Below are 18,260 nucleotides of genomic sequence, written 5' to 3'. Positions count from 1 at the left end.
TTCACTCTGTTTTTTTTTTTTTTTCTAAAAAAAGACACTATATCAGCAGCAACCCTGAGCCCAGGAAGCAAGGTTTTAACCCCCCTGTCTGTACTCTGAAGACTTTCAAAAATGTGTTTGATGGAGATAATTTCATGAAAGTTTAGCGGAAGATCCCTCTATTTTATTTTCAGAGTTCATCTACAAGTCACCTGTCACTTATTGCCAGCCACCGCAGACACTGTATGCATATATTCTGGCACACAGACATATAGATATATATATAGTATCATGCTAACCCACCCAGAGCCATTTTTTGGACATTGTCAGGAAGAAAACCAGGGAGACAGGCGTTCTTTGACATCAGCCAAGGTGATTAGAATAGTGTTGCTCTGCTCCCTTTCCGAACCAAACTGACAGGTAATTTCATGTCTGGATATAAACAACATTCGCCAAACTGTATTTCCCCGAACACGTTTGTCCTCCCGATGCTCCTTTCACTGCAGATGATAGCTTAACATCCGGAGTGAATTTAGGAGCAGATGTGGGACTGTTTCTGCTTGTAATGGCAGGATTATTTTCTCGCAGTGAGGACACACTGAGCACAGATGGGGAGGGTATAGCGGGAAGGGCCAGGAAGGAGAATGGAGTTTAAAAAAAAAGGGGGGGGGGGGGGGGGAGTCTGGTGTATACTGAAAGTCACAGAAGAAGAAATTTGCAAGGTTGAATCTCACACAGAAGCTCCGATGTGGACACCAGGATGTTATTATTGTTATGTTTGGGTATGTGTGCACATCTAATGTCATTCAAAAATGATAGCCCACTACACAGAAAACGAGAGAGAGAGAGAAATTCCATATTTGCAAAGCAGCAACATGACTTCATGGGTTTCATTTGTGATCATACTGAAAAAGCATTCTGGGAAAAAAAATGAAAAAAATAAAACCACTAAGACTGAGACTGAGACAAAGGGAAGAGACGCTGAGCTGAACTTTGATGAATGTGGGGGCAGATTGAAGGGGTAGAGTGGTTCGGGGAGTTATACTGCTATGGCAGCATTGAGCGGTAGTTTCTTAGGTCATAAGGCAAGAAGAAAGCGATGGCTTTGTCTTACTGTGATAGATCACTGCCTTTTCAATCCACGAAACAGCAAGTTTTCTTCAGCACAAAAAAAGGATAAGGGGTAGGAAAAGCTTGAAAATAGACTGAAAGCCTCAGCAGGAGCGTGAAGAATGATATGTTCATATTTTTATTTTTTGGGTAAATGGCCTGTATTTGTATAGCGCTTTACTTAGTCCCTATGGACCCCAAAGCGCTTTACACTACATTCAGTCACACACACATTCACACACTGGTGATGGCAAGCTACATTGTAGCCACAGCTGCCTTGGGGCACACTGACAGAGGCGAGGCTGCCGGACACTGGCACCACCAGGCCATCTGACTACCACCAGTAGGCAATGGGTGAAGTGTCTTGCCCAAGGACACAACGACCGAGACTGTCGGAGCCGGGGCTCGAACCGGCAACCTTCCGATTACAAGACGAACTGTCAACTCTTGAGCCACAATTGCACCACATCTTAATGTTTTTAAGAAACGTTTAACTATGGTGATCATTGTTACTTAAATGTACACCAGTCAGGGATAACATTATGACCACCTGCCTAATATTATGTTGGTCCCGGTTTTGCTGCTATAACAGCCATCACATGTTGAGACATGGACTCCACTAGACCCGTGAAGGTGTGCTGTGGTATCTGGCACCTAGATGGTATTGACAGAACCTTTAAGTCCTGTAAGTTGTGAGATGTTGCCTCCATGGATGTTTGTCAAAGAAACATCCACATTGATGGCTCGACCCAAGGTTTCCCAGCAGAACATTGCCCAAAGCATCACACTGCCTCCGCCAGCTAGTACACCCTGGTGTTTTCCAGGTAAATGACGCACATGCACCCAGTTAGCCACATGATGCAAAAGAAAACAGAATTTATCAGACTAGGCCAAGTTTTTCTATTACTCCGTGGTCCAATTCTGATGCTCACATACTCATTGTTGGGGCTTTTTCAGTGCACAGAGGTCAGCATGAGCACCCAGATTGGTCTGCAGCTATGCAGCCCCAAACAAACTGCGATGCTCTGTGTCTATTTTGGCACCTTTCTATCAGAACCAGCATGAACTTTTTCAGTAGTTCGAGCTACAGTAGCTCATTCGTTGAATCGGACCACGCAGGCCATCACTCAGCATTAGTTTACCACTGTTACTTTTGATAGATACTGCACCGCAAACCAGAAACACCTCAGAACAGCTGCAGTGTTGGAGATGCTCTGACCCAGTCATCCGGCTATCACAATTTGGTCAAACTCGCTCAAATTGTTGTGCCTGCCCATTTTCCTCGTTTCTAATACATCAACTTTCTGGAAAAACTTTTCATTTGCTCCCTGATATATTCCATGATAAATGGGATATTTGGAGATAAAGTATCTGAATTTCAGCAGCGGGACCACACCTCCAAGCACACTCTCTCCGGTTCTTATCTATGTATGATCCCCCAGTTTTACCCCACTCTCTCTCCCGTTTTCAATTCTTTCACTTCTATTTAGTACATGGGGATCTGCCAGGCTCGGCTCACTTCACCTTTATCTACTAAAATGCTGTCAAAGCTAAAGTGAGGACGTGGGCCATTATGTTATGCCTGTTTGGTGTATAATGTACTGTATAAGGAGGTTTGAAAGACAGAAATATATTTGTTTGCATTTAGAAGAAATGACATATTTGCAGCATAAAAGGTAACAAAGTATTTTTGTCTGTTTGTGGAGAAATCGCAGCTTCTCCCTCTCTGATGGTCAGTTTGTAAAGTACTACAATCTTATGTTAATTTAAGTGCTCCTGCAGTTAGTCCCCCTTTTCCCCCCCCCTTCCTATTCTCTGTTTTTCTCCCTGCGTGTCTGTGTTTAGTTGCTGTATTGAAGTACAAGGCTTACTTGTCACTGATGGATTTCACAGACCATCATCATCAGTATGATTTCCAGACCTCAATTTTCCTTCTGTTTGAAGGATCCATTTTTCTCTCAGGGGAAGGAAAAGAAACACGAGCCACTTTTAACATCTTCTTGTCAGTTACAGTGGCCTCACAAAACGGGAACAAAAAAAACACTTAAAATCTGATCTTAAACATTTTTTCTCTTCTTTTTTTTCATTCAGAGTAATTTGTGGTAATTGAAGGAAGGGCTGAAAATTGCTTTTCAGTCATAGTATTTCTGAAAGCACTTTATTACTTAAGTTACTGGAAAAGAACCCGATTTTGTTCCCCTTTTTCTTGACAGATTGTTTTGGCGCTCCGATTTTTGCTTTGCTGTTTCCCAGAATGTGTTTTTGTGTTGACAAATTTCTAGAGACTGAGTTTATGTTGGTTATGTTTTGTGAACTGTGATATGATACTAGAGAGATCCTACTGACTGCAGCCACTAGTACTAAACACACACTCATAACAATGGCACTCATCTGATGAGCAAGTCATTCACAGCCTATCGTGTTGCGCACCTATACTTTTGTTTGACACTCTTCACACTTCCTTAAAAGTGGCAGTGAACTGGAGTATGATGAATTGAATATTGTGTTGTTCAGTCAATAATTCCATCAGCTTTCAAAGATGAGATCACGGTTAAGATGGTGAATTGCCTTTGCTGAGCCAAAGAGACACAGAGTGTATTGAGTTGGCCGCTCTCCCTCCTATCATTCAAATTTCTAACTACATGATGGAGTCTGTCACATTGGAGGATTTGACTGCTATGTCAATAATTAATAATGATGAGAGGGAAGCGATGAGCTGTACTTTACTGGAAGTGCAGTAATGCAACTTTTGGTCTGTTAAGTATGCTAACCTTTGTTGTAGCAATCATTATTAACTTCTTTTATTCCCCCTCGCTGCTTTCACTCTACTTTTCAGCCGAGTGTGGGGGGACCATCAAAGACGAGCCTTCCGGTCGTATCCTCTCTCCGGGCTACCCGGCACCATACGAGCACAACCTGCACTGCATGTGGACCATCGAGGCGGCCCCAGGAAGCACTATAAGGTCTGAACAACAGTCCTTGGTTTCTTTTTTTTTTTTTTTTTTTTTTTGCTCTCAGTCTAGTTTTCTGATTACATTGTTTTTTACAGGCTTTCGTTCAATCTACCACCTTTCAATATACTTCCAATTTAGCCCAGCCCCCTTTTGCAGTGGTATTCATCACTTTCACAGGCTGCTGTGTAATCAGTCTTCAGTGAGCTACTGTTGGCCAACAGCTGAGTTACAACTGGTTGAAAGGAAATGCGTCCTCTGAGTCTAAAGATGTCAGACTACAAAAAAAAAGCAAGTCAAGCGCTCTGAGTTTTTGAGAGATCTTGCAGGTTGTATTGGTTTTGATACATTCCTTGTTTGACACTTTTGCACTTTTGATCAATAGAAACTTAAGTTTATATTCAGTATTTTCATCGTTTCACCCCCTGGTGTTGTCAGTCTGTTAATGAAACTATTTGCTCTTCTTTACCTCGCCTCACCTCGTCTTACCTCCATAATTCAATACGTAGCCATTACTCTTGCCCTTGGAGGAAGGAAAAACACCTTCAGGCTTCTGTGTGTTTGTTTAATCACTCAATTTGTGTTCTTATAAATGTAAGATTGCGCAAGAGTTTACTGAGTTCTTTTGAGCCTGCAGTGTCACAACAAAACATTTTACACATGATGAGGTCATTAGGATGTTAAAGCCATGGTCATGGTAAAAAGAAAGTGCATTTTCTATAAATTCTAAGGTTTTATATCTCAGGGTAAAAAAATAATCTGGTCCTTGCCAAGTCTTAAAATTGTATATACACACATATATGTTTGTGTGTGTGTGTGTGTGTGTGTGTGTGTGTGTGTGTGTGTGTGTGTGTGTGTGTGTGTGTGTGTGTGTGTGTGTGTGTGTGTGTATTATATACATACATACAATGGTATAGATATATTGAATGGTATAGAAATTTATCATTTATTCAGAATAGCACTGGATAACTGGATCAGTGTGCTGTGATGGAGCATCAATTAAATCTGATAAAATAATCGTGTAAGCCTCATGGCTCAGTGTACTTCAGCCTCTGGGAGAATCCCCTAAATCCATAGGTACACAATAAAAAGGTTCAAGTGGGAGATCTATGATCTCTTATCACTAATTGGATAAACTTCCACTACAAGATCTCATACTAATCCTAATAATGTATATCATGCCTAATGCCTAATCTTTATATATGCACTACACTGTTATTTGATGTGTGCCTCTGTATTCCAGTATACTTGAACTGACATAAATCATAACTGATGAGGAGTAATATCTAGTCACAAATATAGACAACAACACTCACCCAAACACAACAGCAGAGGTTTTGCCGTAGTGTTAATCCTTTTAATGCGTCACTTTTAATCGTGCCACTCTTCCTTGTTTCAGGACTTCTGTGTTTTTGTTTGGTTAGTGTCTGATTCATATCTATTTTCCATCCCAAACAATGCAAACATGTCTTTAAAAAGACATGTTCGGCATGTCGTCATCGTAGATTTGTGTATGCGTGAATGCCGCTGCATATCTTGAACATCTGACATTCCCAGGTCCCTCATGATTGCTAGTTTAGGTTCATTAGTGTCGTCCCTTCCTCTGGCTCCCTGGCATTCCTCTAGAAGGTATGCTCTGGCTCATGTCTTTGATCCTACGCATGAAATTCATTATTGAGAGGAATTTGCAATGCATTAGCCCAGGGATTCCTTGTGTATCATGTGGTGTAGCTGAAGGTAGCACACTAATCAAACTGTACTGAGTATGTGTGAGAGACCAGAAGTTGTACAGCCTAGAGACAAGGTTACCTGGGGACATTGATGGAATTAAAATATAGGTAGGAAGCAAAGAGTGGATTATAGGCATGAAGAGATAATAACAAGATCAAATGAACTGCGATGATAAGGGAGGCAATGAGCCATTTTACTGAGGTAACATTCAGTGGTTACTGCTGCAGACCACATAGTAAACTTAACAACGAAGCTGTAAATGTTCATCTTAAACACAGTGTTCAGTAAGAAAACATATACTCTAATTTGTATTTATGATATTGAACTTGGTTTTAACTGTTCGCAAGGCATCAGTGCTATAATTGGAATAAAGGATAAATCTGAGAAGAAAATAAATGTGGTCAGCCTCATCCCCCTGCATCAAATATTGCAGTTCTGTCAATTCAATTCAATTCAGTTGAATTCAGTCTTATTTACAGCATCACATCACAACAACGGTCACCTCTAGGCACTTTGTATTATAAGGTAAAGACCCTACAATAATACAGAAAAAAAAACAATCAGGCAAGCTGCTATGAGCAAGCATTTGGTGACAGTGGGGAGGAAAAACTCCCTTTTAACGGGGAGAATCTTCCGACATACTCAGACTCGGAGAAGGGCAGCCATCTGTCGATTCCAGTTGGGGTTGATGGGAGGAAGACAGGACAAAAGATATGTTGTGGAGATTAGTAATAACTCATGATTAAATGCAGAGTGGTGTATACACACAAAGAGTGAAAAGTGGTGAAAAAAGAAGAAACAGTAAATCATGGCAAACCCCCAGCAGTCGATGCCTATTGCAACATAACTAAGGGAAGGTTCAGTCTCACCTGATCCAGCCCTAACTATAAGCTTTATCAAAAAGGAACGTTTGAAGCCTAATCTTAAAAGTAGGGGTGTCCTAACCTTTACACAGAAGAGGGTCTGAAAGGTCTGTCTCCTACTTTTAAATACCCGAGGAACCACAAGCAAGCCTGCAGTCTGAGAGCAAAGTGCTCTGTTGGGGTGACATGGTACTGATTTCACAACATGTATGTGAGCAGAAGGATTTGGCGTCAGTGATAACACAAGCTATTATTTGGTGTTGGTGCACCAACCTCTGCACTGCTGGAGACAAAAAGATAAGTCTTCTTAGTCAATAATGCTCTTTCACGGTGTAACCATGACACTTACCCACTTTACAAGCATCCATATGTGAGTTTAGAGTGACAAACCTGTCACCTCACCATTACCATAAACTCACCACATCAAGGCATCAATACCAAAGCACACTTTGCGCTTGTCTATAAGATGCCAGAATGATGACGAAATGGGAATGATAACAGGCTGGGTACCATGAGGTGGGTTTTTTTTTTTTTTTTGGGGGGGGGGTCTTCAGCCTCTGCTTTTATCTCACTGATTCATTTTCCAATGTCTTTCATACCTTTTCCTGCCTAAGAATAATTGCAACCTTACTTTCTTCTGCATGATAACACTGCTTACATGCTATTACATCATGTGCCTCACAGTAAATGAACTGGACAAAGATCGCCGTGACCGCAGAGTTTTTCAGGTGTCCAGCCGGCGAAGAGATGCCGACCGCACTGTCTCGTTTGTTCCGTCTTTTTTAAAGCCTGCTGTATAAATGCGTCTCCATCCTGATGAATGATCCCACAGGGACAGTCCCACAGAGGCCACATTTACACTTATTGATGAGGTTAGCTTTCACTGTGACATTTGCTTTATACACACGCTCTCAATTAGTTTTAAAAAAAGAGTTGCAGGAGTGTGTTTGCTCTACATCTCTTTTCTTTGTCATTCCCTTCACACCACACATATCCATACACATCCACACATACTTACTTATTTATCATCTTCATGCACGCATGCACCTACTCTGAAGACTCCCCACAGGACTTTTGATTGCAGCTAGACTGTTTTGTATTCATATGAGAGATTCTCGACACTCTCTATTTCTATCATATGAATACAAAATAGTTAAGGAAGAATCAAAAGAGACCTAAGAAATCTTTTCCATCCTTCTCTTCTCCATCTCGTCTCCTCGCGGCGATTCCTCTGACACTTGATTGAACCATTTTATCTTGCTAAGAGGGGACTGAGTGTAAAAGGAGACCCCTCACCATAAACTTCAAAACATGGTTCCCTGTGATTCCACAAAACGTTAACTGCACGCAGAGATCCAAATTTCCTTTTCCTTAGCGAGATAAACTGTAATACCCACTTTTCTCAATATGTTGCTTCATTCATCTTTCTTGTACCTCACTCCCGCCCCAACCCCCGCAAAGTACTTGAGTTAAGTGCGGAGGCTTGCTTCCTAGTTGGAAAGTAACATTTGTCTTCCTGGTCCTGGTCCCTCTGAAAAAAAAAAAAATCAGGGAGTAGTCAAAGAAAAATGCCTGCCAGGAGGATTGGTTCTTTAAAAGACGAGTACATTCTCAATGGTCTTGCACGTGTTCTTCTGAGAGCTCTAATGTCAGCATGTGTTCTTACAATCGTCCTGCAGGACTCTTACTCTCTTTCTGTATTCTAGATGTCACTCTCTTCGCATCCCTCACATGTGAGTGTTCATTCCTGACTCAGAAAAAAAGATGCGGTATTCAGATGCTCTATAAAAGAAACCAGTTATTCCGACATGCACCCCAACGTCCATCCTATCAATTCAACTGCTCATCCTTACATCCAGAGCTTCCTTTGCTTGCCATCAACTTCTTATTCTCCTGCTAGTATTCTCTTCTTCCAGCAACCCAGCAATGATTAACATTGATCGTGTGTTTGCTCCTTGTTTCATTACACCTCTGTCTTTCCACACACCATTCCTTCTTTTATTTAACACACACATCTGGAAATCGAGAACAATGCTATTAAACAGCTTGGTTGACTTAAGGCATGAGATTCTTCTACACGTGAGTTGGTCCAACACGTGACTTGTGCTTGATTCTGACATTCTGGATTAGGCAAATCCCCCACTCCCAAAAAAACCATTATGCTCAAGCACAAAATCAATATTGTCTCAGTACACACACACAAGAACAAGAAGGCAGATGCCCATACATATATTTGAAGAAAAAATATTTTTTTGGTTTTATTCATTTATTCAATCTGGCAAATTCAGTGAAACATTTCAGCATCTCCTGTCTAAAGTATGGGGAGGTGGAGCGTAAGTGGATCATAGTACCTGAGGGTTTCATAACAGCATTTGCATAACAAGCATCTAACTGCCAGAGGCACGTACATGACCAGGATGGAGACCTTTGAACACAGTCTTTGTTTGCTTAAAGTGAAGGGAATAGTCAGCATGCGGAATATTAGCAGAGCAACACTCGAACTACTACAAATATAATGACGCTTAGGGTCATGTGAGAAATGCTTCAGTAGATCATCGCAATTGTGGCATGTGCAAAAGGTTTGCTTACTTACACCTGTGAGCTGTCAAGGAGAGTCGCTTTCTTGTGCTGCTGCACTTCAGAGTCAATTGTCCTGCTCAAGTGCTCTTCAGCAGGAGTTGATTTAAAAAAAAAGGTCACACTTACACCCACGTTTTGATTCAAACCACTGAAAGTTTGAGATCTGTTTCATCAGACTTTTGTTTGCAGTGGCAGCAGCCTAAAGAGGTCTTTTTTTTCTTCTTTCTTTTTTTGTTTAGCGTTAATAAAAATGTAAAGGTTTGACTCTAACAGAAACAGAAAAAATGTAAAGATGTCTCATCTATGCATTTGTAATATTAGCATTTTAGCAGCAGAGAGATTAGCAGGGAAATGAATACCATGAGAAGGAATGATATTTATTCCAGTTTCTTATCATAGGAAAGGTTGTGTTGTGAATGTGATGCCATACCAATATTTATTCATGTGTGGTGCTAAGCCCAAAAGTTCTGATGAAGGTCACAAACAAAAAGAAGCTCATAACTAGGATTTGCCAGTGAAAAATCCTTGTGCAACTTTACTTTTCACTATTCAGCATTGAGGCATATTATGATCCTTTAGCAGATTCTGAGAAAAATCTCAGAAATTCTATCGCTAAAGTTTATAACTTTAGTGATAGATTAGAGTGGTACATTTAGGAGAAGAAACTCACAATTTTCTAAGAGCCATGCCAACAATAAGTGTTTTTACCATTAGCAGACAGTGGTGTAAAAATAAGTGACATGTGCATCAGGATTTATAGCATTTTAATCCGAGAGTATTATATCACATTACTCACAAAGGCTCCAGTGCGCCTGATAAATGTAGCAGGTTTACGTCCGTGTGTTCGTATCTGTGTAAAAAGCATCAAAGCTTATGTAAGACTATGTAATGCTGCGTGTCCTTTAAAATAGCTATCGGTGTTCATTTATGTGAGTATTTACTGGTCCGCCTGTCTGCACATGTTTGTTTTATGTGCACTTCTTTCACAAGCATTGCGACAGCACTTGTCAAGTAGGTTACGTACAGTATCCACACACACACACACAGACACACACGGCACATTGTGCGGGTAGCCTCTGGCTGCTGCTCACACATCAGACAGTATGGGAATCGGAGTCTGACACCAATTATGCAGAAACGGTGGGAACTTGTTGCTAAACCCGACATATCAGTGGGTTGCTGTTTCTCCTCTGCATCATCTATACCTCAAGGCTCTGTGTGGGTCTGTGTGTAAAGCCATGAGAATAGTAAAAGCACATGAAGTACCATGATCCCCAGCATTCACAGGATACTGGGAAACAGATTACCATTCAAGTCACAGATTTTTTTTTCTTTAAAAAGTGAGCACTGGTAAAATTTATAGAAATTTAAAGCTCGCGTAAGATTCTTCACAAAACAGAAATATACACACCTCTACAAATTGTTTTCTTTAAAACAAATGAACTTAAGTGCAGCATAAGCATTATATTCCAATAACTTTAACTTCAGAATGCAGCTGTTTGCTTTGCATTAATGCTATAATTATTGAAACATGGGGGAAAGTGTCAGGAATTTGCCTCGGTCCAAAATGTTTGTTAGAGAATTAGCATAAAGTTGTTTTTTCTGGTGGATTTTCAAGTTAATTTCCCGCTAAAGTTTTGCACCACCATTTAGTATTTTCTGACATTTTTGCACCATAACTTATATCCACACACAAACAAACACAAACGGCACATGTGCGGGTAGCCTCTGGCCTGTGCACATCCGAGCTCTTATTGAAGGTGTATCGGTGAATTTGTATAAGTAGTGCGCTTGAAGCAACATTAGAGACTGTGTTTCTATTGCTGCAGCGCATTAGAAGACAAATAAACTGTGCGATAAATGCTTTTATTCTGTGTCAGCACAACAGTTTAGCACATCCTCATTACTTTATAGTCACCTATTTTGAAGGCTTGCCAGACAGCAGTGTGTTTCAGAGCGAGAGAAGAAAAAATCAAAGCAACAATTTAAATGATCATAAATACACGTTTGAGTCTCTCTTGCAGGGTAAAGCTGCAAAGTCAACAAATGCCATCTGATCTAGCTTGCACTACTTTGTGCCCTTTTACTCCTCCACAGATTGTCCAAAATCTAACGTACACGCAGTCACTGCAAACTATGCGTCATTATGAATCACGGCACAGTCGAGGCTACCGCACTTACAAACAGGCACAAACGTACCGCACGCTATAGTGCTTTTCACATCCATCGGACCACCAGCTGGCTGACAGCTGTCTAAGCCAAAGTGAAGGGTAGATATTTTGACAGCATCATCTTTCTGATGTCTAGACTGAAACTATTAAATGCTGTGGCAGATGTATCTGTTTGACTGACATTGTGGAACATCCCTTGAATGCTCTGGATCCGGCGTCAGTGATTCATTTTAAAAAGTTATTTGTTTCCCTCGTTTACACTTGACCTTAACTGTGTTTTTGTCTTTCCTCTATTGTCATTGCCTCCTTTAATCACATTAGCTGTTGTAATTTGATTCTTTAACATATACGGTTTGAGGTAATCCGTTTATTTCTCCTGGTCGTCTTCAGACGCATCATTGCATTTTAGAAAATGCGGACGTTATACCTGTTGCTTTATCATAGGGGTAATTTTTTCTTAATATGTATTGAAAAACAATTGCAGTCCTTTCTTGTCTTCCCTCCATCAGAAGGACATGTGGGTTGTAACATATAAGGGTTTTCTTCTTCTTTTTTTCAGAGGTGTTTTGTGTATTTTTTTTGTCTGAGGTTGCTTTCCATTAATTTCATCACAAAGACTCATCCATCAACTGTCAGTGCCTCTGAAGTCTGTTTTTTTTTTGTTTGTTTGTTTTTTTGGGTTTTTGTTTTTCAGTCTTCATTTCCTGGTTTTCCACACGGAAGAGGTCCATGATGTACTTCGGATCTGGGATGGGCCCCAGGATGGAGGTGTCCTGCTGAGGGAGCTAAGTGGCTCAGTGCTGCCCCAAGACGTCCACAGCACCTTTAACACTATCAACCTGCAGTTCACCACAGACTTCTTCACCAGCAAACAAGGCTTCGCTCTTCAGTTTTCTGGTGAGAGAGAGAGAGGGGGGGGGGGAAGGATGATAGGAAGTGATGGGAAAGTTAAATGAACATGACTGGGTGGGACCAGTTTCAGCTCTCACACATTTCACTGCAGGAGATGACAATAATACCCTCTTTTCATCTTCTAATCGTGCGCCATTAAATACTCTTTCACTCACTGAGCCTTTCTTTGCTCCTTCAGTGTCTACTGCAACCTCCTGCAATGACCCAGGCATGCCTACTAATGGGACCCGCGGTGGCGACAGCAGGGAACCCGGAGACCATGTGGTGTTCCAGTGTGATCCGGGTTACATCCTGCAGGGGGCCAACAGGATCACCTGCACTGAAATCAATGGTCGCTTCTTCTGGCAGCCAGACCCTCCTACATGCACAGGTACTCTACAACATAACCCCATCCGTATTACGAAAGCCTGTATGGATGAGGATCACAGCTTTACTACTGCTGTGCAAGTGCTAAGACTGAGGCTCCTCGTATTTTATTATAGTCGTATTATTTCCTGCCGCCTGCCTAATACAGTCTACTGTATATCTCCTCTTACTGGCCTGACTTTTGTAGAACAGGTAGAGAATACAGATTCCTAACTCGATTACTTAACAGACTCCTTAAGTGAATCTTAAGTGGCAAACCTGATTGCCATGTTCCCTCGACATTTACTGAAGTCACTGCGGCAGACAGAGAGATCTGATTATCCTGTTCCTCAATAACAACACAGACCTCTCAGTCAGACCTACACTCTTTGTACAGTCTTTGTGTTAATATATTATCGCACGTGGTTCTCTGCTAAACAGTGTGAAGTCATTAACAATAGCAATTAAGAGCTTGTGATTAGCTGCCTTATTTAATTAGCACTTAGCTTAATTAGATCATTTTTGGCGAACAATCGGACACTTCTGACACAGGTGAGAATGAGGTAAGAGAACATCTGTGTGCATTAGCTAGGTTTCAGTTAGATCAATCAACTGCTGCTCCAACGTCCTGTGGGGAAGCTGCACAGCACATGGAGTACGAGCTGAGGTTCTTACAGCTATGTAGCTGTGTTGTTTTAGGGCAATTTTTGACCAGTAAGTTTTTCGTTTGTTTTTCAAATTGATTTTCATTATAAGTTGTCACTTTGCTTGTGCAAAACATTAGAAAAATAAAAATTTAAAGTTAGCAGTTTGTCAGATTCCAAAGCGTAGGGACACTTGGTGATCAGACACAATCCCAACACTCACTGATAAGTATTTATTTTGAGAACAACAAACTCTTTTTGGCTATAATCAGCCATCAGCACAATCGCAGGGAAAAAAACATTATATAGATCCAGGCTATCAAAGTCCAAAAGGCTTAAAGAAGATTTACTGTTGAGTTGTTTCCTGCAGGCTATTTTAACTACTTAATAGGACTTCTGATTCATCCTTCTTCCAGCTTAAACATTGCATATTTTCCTCACTTATATAAACTCTTTTTGTTTGGCAGCATCATGTAGTTGTAATCTATATATAGTTTATTTGAGGTTCACTTGCAGTATACACCATACAATTGTGTGTCCTCTGTTTTGATCATATTTGTTGTTTATTTGTTTTTAACTGGGATGATGGAGGCTCATACTAGAAATGTGTTGGTCTTACCCAACAATAAATGCTAAGAAGAACACTTATCAGTGAGTTCTCAAACAAAATGAAACACACATCTATGCAATGAAAAATAAAAGATTCCAGCATCTTAAGATAAACTGAGATCAGCTCTGTTGTTTGATAGCAGTTCAGTTGCTGTCCAGATGCCACTGCTGTTTGCTCCTCGACTGCAGTGAACTGTAATAGATTTCTTCCTTGTCATAGCTCCATGTGGCGGGAACCTGACAGGTCCTAGTGGGCTGATTCTGTCTCCAGACTATCCTGAACCGTATCCTCACGGACGAGAGTGTGACTGGACAGTTACTGTCACACAGGACTATGTCATCTCTCTGACCTTCAACCAGTAAGCATTCAGTAGAAAAGAAAAAGGAAAAAATGTCAACGCATATGTTTTGACTTTTCAACAGAGGGGGGGATTTATGCTTCAGTTGATCTTTTAACCTTTTCCACTTTTCACATTTTATTTTCAAAGTCATCCTAGTAAAGCTATGTTACCTTACTCGCAGCCTATCTAAGCAGCAGTTATGTGATTATATTTTTAATGTTATTCTCTTTAACCAGGTTCAGCTTGGAGCCAAGTTATGACTTTTTGCACATCTATGATGGACCGGACTCCCTCAGCCCCTTGTTGGGTAGCTTTTATGGCACAGATGTTCCCGATCGCATTGAGAGCAGCTCCAACACGCTCTTCTTGGCTTTCCGCAGCGACGCCTCTCTCAGCAGCAATGGATTTGTGCTGCAGTACACAGGTACATGTCTTTTCTTAAAGCAATGCAGTATTTGGTTAATTGGATAAAAAACAGTGACGCTGGGAGAAAGAGTTTTTTTGTCTTTTTTGCATTTCCATTAGAATTAAAGTGTTCATTTTGGCTTCTTTTTTTCCACATCCAGCATCTTATAATTGTGAACAAAACAGCAGATTTCAAGAAGGTTGCGCAGCTTTATCCCCCGAACAGTTCACATTTTAAAATTCTTCCTCTGGCACAGAGAGAGTGCATTTACCCTCTGCTGCTTATCGACCTTGCAGATTGTTTCTTTTTAACTTTCCCTTCAGTGTAGTCCAGAGCGGATACGATTACCAGTGTGAAAACATTCTCCAGTGAAAGAATGGGTTGTCTGCGCTGCAGCATCCTGATCGCAACCTCCCTGTTTCTGCTATGGCCTGATTGGGTGTCATTATTAACGTGCGCCTCCTAGCAGGAATTCTGAAAACAAACAACTGTCGGCTCGTGATCAGTGCAGCTGCACTAAGGCTAAGAGCCTCTGATAGATTGGAGCAAACAGCATTTTGTTGTGTCATGTCTAAGCACGGTTGACCGCAGCACATTGTTCAGGGGACCCAAATGTATCTGTTCACGAGTGGTCACAGAGGGCCACTTGGTTTAAGGATTGTGTTGCACATCTGTTTGTTCTGCATTTTTGTTTCAGCCTTGTAGGGGACTACCTCACTTCCTAGCAAATACACAGATGCTGAGGAAGCTCTAAATTAGACACAGCATCTATGTTAGGGGTTTTGCTTGAGAGAGCAGTGTTAAATCTTCCTAAGTCTCCCTACCTCAATTAGAGTTGTTTAAGGTATCAGACACTTAACCAATTCCACATTGACCCCAAAGCTTCCCGTTTCTTGGCTCGCGCTCAGATAGGATTTGATGTACAAGCAGTCGACTGATTTGAGAACTCTACCTGTTTATGCGCCGCAGCCCTCCAACTCATTGGCAAACTGTCCTTAAATGAAGTGAGAAACAATGTTTCGGCAAGACAGCGTTACAGAGTCTACCCCTTAACTCACTCCCAGCAACATTCACTGCAGTGTGTGATATTGTATGGCCAATCTGGTAGAGCAGATGGACCCAGTGTGTGGCTTCGAAAAACTCCCTCGCCCCACTTCCAATTCTCCACACTAATGAACCATAACCAAATAATACATAAATTACCTCCTCGGTTTCAGACAAACAACATGGCACAAAAGCGCGTTTGGCTGCGAGTTCGGGTCTGGTTGGTGAGAAGACAGCACGTCGACGAGTTGGCCCGATCCGGCATTTGGTCAACCCGGCCCTGAAAATCATATTACAAAATGCGCCCGAGGTGCTGTCAGCCTCTTCACTGAGCAGTCTTTATGTCTTTCTGTTTTCTTGTCTCAGGCATCCTTTGATTAGGTCTTTTACGCTTTTCACATTGGCTCTCCAGGGAAATATGTGGACTCAAAGACTTTCCATACCTGAGCCACATTTAAATGTGGCTCAGGTATGGAACATGCACATTATTTCTCTAATCCAACACCTTCATCAAATCTTGGGCTCTCTTCCAATTTACCACTAAATGTCTCCTTTAAAAACACAACAATAAAATGGAAAAAACAGACGATGCGTTTCTCACATCTTCACTCACATCTGTAAATCAGGGTCAAGGCTTGTTAAATCAGCTCATTTTATTTACAGACCAGCTTGTGCCAAGGGCCGGCCCTTTCCTAATGCCTACTACATCTATCACAGCTCCGCTGTCTCTTTTCATGTCCATCATTTTTACCCTTCAGCCCCAAAAGCTTGGGGTATTTTTGTCGAGGGTGAGGGCAGGGTGTCCTAGCTGATATCTTTCTTATCGTTGAAAGATGTTTTCACCACCAATATATATATTTCTTTTCATGACATATCAAAACAAGGTTCATGGCTAAATAACCCTTGTTTAGAACAGGTAGTGGCAGTCAGCAGACATACCTGGCCCTAGCACTCTGTGATATCATTAGTTCCCCAACTTTCAGCTTAGAAATTCAACATTTATTTCCTGTGTGTCTAATTTTGTCATCAATGAATTAGAAATTTGATCTAGTACACCATGTACTTCAAATCAAATCAAATTCAAATTCAAATTTTATTTGTCACGTACACAGTCATACACAGTACGATATGCAGTGAAATGCTTATACAACTGCTCGTGACCTAAAGATAAAAGAAAAGGCTATGAATAAGATGGGAAATAAATATGAAAATTAAAAAGGGTAAATTTAACTAGGAAGGAATAAAATAAAATAAAATATAAAAATTAAAGTTAAAAATGAAATAACTGTACAACACAAATTAGAATGAAGGGTAAATTTAACTGGGAAAGAATAAGATAAAATATATAAATTAAAGTTGAAAATACAACAAAATACACAATATAGAAATATATAAGAATGTATGAAGAAATATAAATATATATATACACAATAACAGCAGCTGTACAAGTATTAAATGGAAATGAAGAAACTTTTTTAAAGTACTTGGTGTACAATGCGAAATATAAATCTTTAAGTGCAAGATGATATAAGGAGGCCAAAAGTTCTTAAAATATAAAGGTGTCATGCTTTGATTATTTTCAGTGAAGCAATAAAATACAAGAAGAATGTTACACTTTTGTCAGCTCTGGGACTCATTTTAATGTGGGTTAGTCTTTTTTTGTTGACCTCCCAGTGAACCTTTTTTAAGAAATGCTTCTGCTATATGAACATTGTTACAGTGTTCCCTGTTTAAAGTTTGCACTCAGCTAGCTCCTTTGACGCAGCTCAGGTTCTTGAACATATATTCTGTCAGACACTCAAGTGTCAGTTGAAATTTCCCTAATGAGAAAACAGTTGACTCACCTTCCTACGCTGGGTGTAAGTCATCAAATATTAAAGTTTTCTGGGAAAGTGGACTGGGTTTTAAGATTGAATTAAATTGCTTTGGGCATTTTTCCCCCCCGTGTTTATTTTAGCAGTAAAGGTGTGAAGTGTGACAAATTGACAGGCCTCCACTCACGTGTACATTTTCCACCTGAGAACAATGCGATGGTAAATTGAGCAAGACATCTTTCTTATGATCTCAGAAGTGATGATTGATGTGTGTGGTCGGTTGCAGGTTTTGTGCAAGTGAAGTTTGGCAGGGTACGAGTGTAGGTGTGTGTGTGTCTTCGACAAAGAAAGCTTGCGTATGTGCATTGTCTTCTCTAGTTGACTGCACAGCGAAGCGTTGGTTGAGAGGCGGTTATGTGCAGTCAGCAGACCTTGGGCCAGAGCCATGTCACTCTCAATCAGCTGCCTGTCTTTCTCCACAGCCATACATACCCCAGCAGCCACAGATGAGAGGCCACCGTCAAGGGCTAGAGAGAAAAGTGGCAGTCAGTCAGTGAGATATATTTACTGACAGAGGAAAGCACAGAGTTGCAGGAAACGGTGGGGCGGGGGTGAAAGCAAACGCAGCCACAAAGGAGGAAGGGAAGTTCGAAATCCAAGTGTATCAGTAACCTTAGGCAGAGAACAGCTTCTGTTCCAGTATCACGGCTACAGCTGGATGCAGGGAAAAAAAAATCCTTTCATGAAATAACAACGCCTG

General features: G+C 40.9%; 1 protein-coding gene across 1 annotated transcript in view; it reads left to right on the top strand.

The window, feature by feature from the left end:
* Nucleotides 1-18,260, top strand: part of csmd2 (CUB and Sushi multiple domains 2) — a 290,206-nt gene that overhangs the window by 186,753 nt on the left and 85,193 nt on the right. The window contains exons 26-30 of the mRNA XM_085395216.1: nt 3,926-4,052; nt 12,080-12,282; nt 12,476-12,667; nt 14,116-14,254; nt 14,473-14,660. Coding sequence (XP_085251342.1) covers nt 3,926-4,052; nt 12,080-12,282; nt 12,476-12,667; nt 14,116-14,254; nt 14,473-14,660 — 849 coding nt within the window. The remainder of the gene's footprint in view (nt 1-3,925; nt 4,053-12,079; nt 12,283-12,475; nt 12,668-14,115; nt 14,255-14,472; nt 14,661-18,260) is intronic.

The sequence above is a fragment of the Rhamphochromis longiceps genome, linkage group LG22 (assembly GCF_057381845.1).
Source record: "Rhamphochromis longiceps isolate RC_006_pf linkage group LG22, R_longiceps_female_GT1.1, whole genome shotgun sequence".
Lineage (NCBI taxonomy): Eukaryota > Metazoa > Chordata > Actinopteri > Cichliformes > Cichlidae > Rhamphochromis > Rhamphochromis longiceps.
The sequence above is the reverse complement of the archived record's forward strand: the minus strand, read 5'-3'. Positions and strand labels throughout refer to the sequence as shown.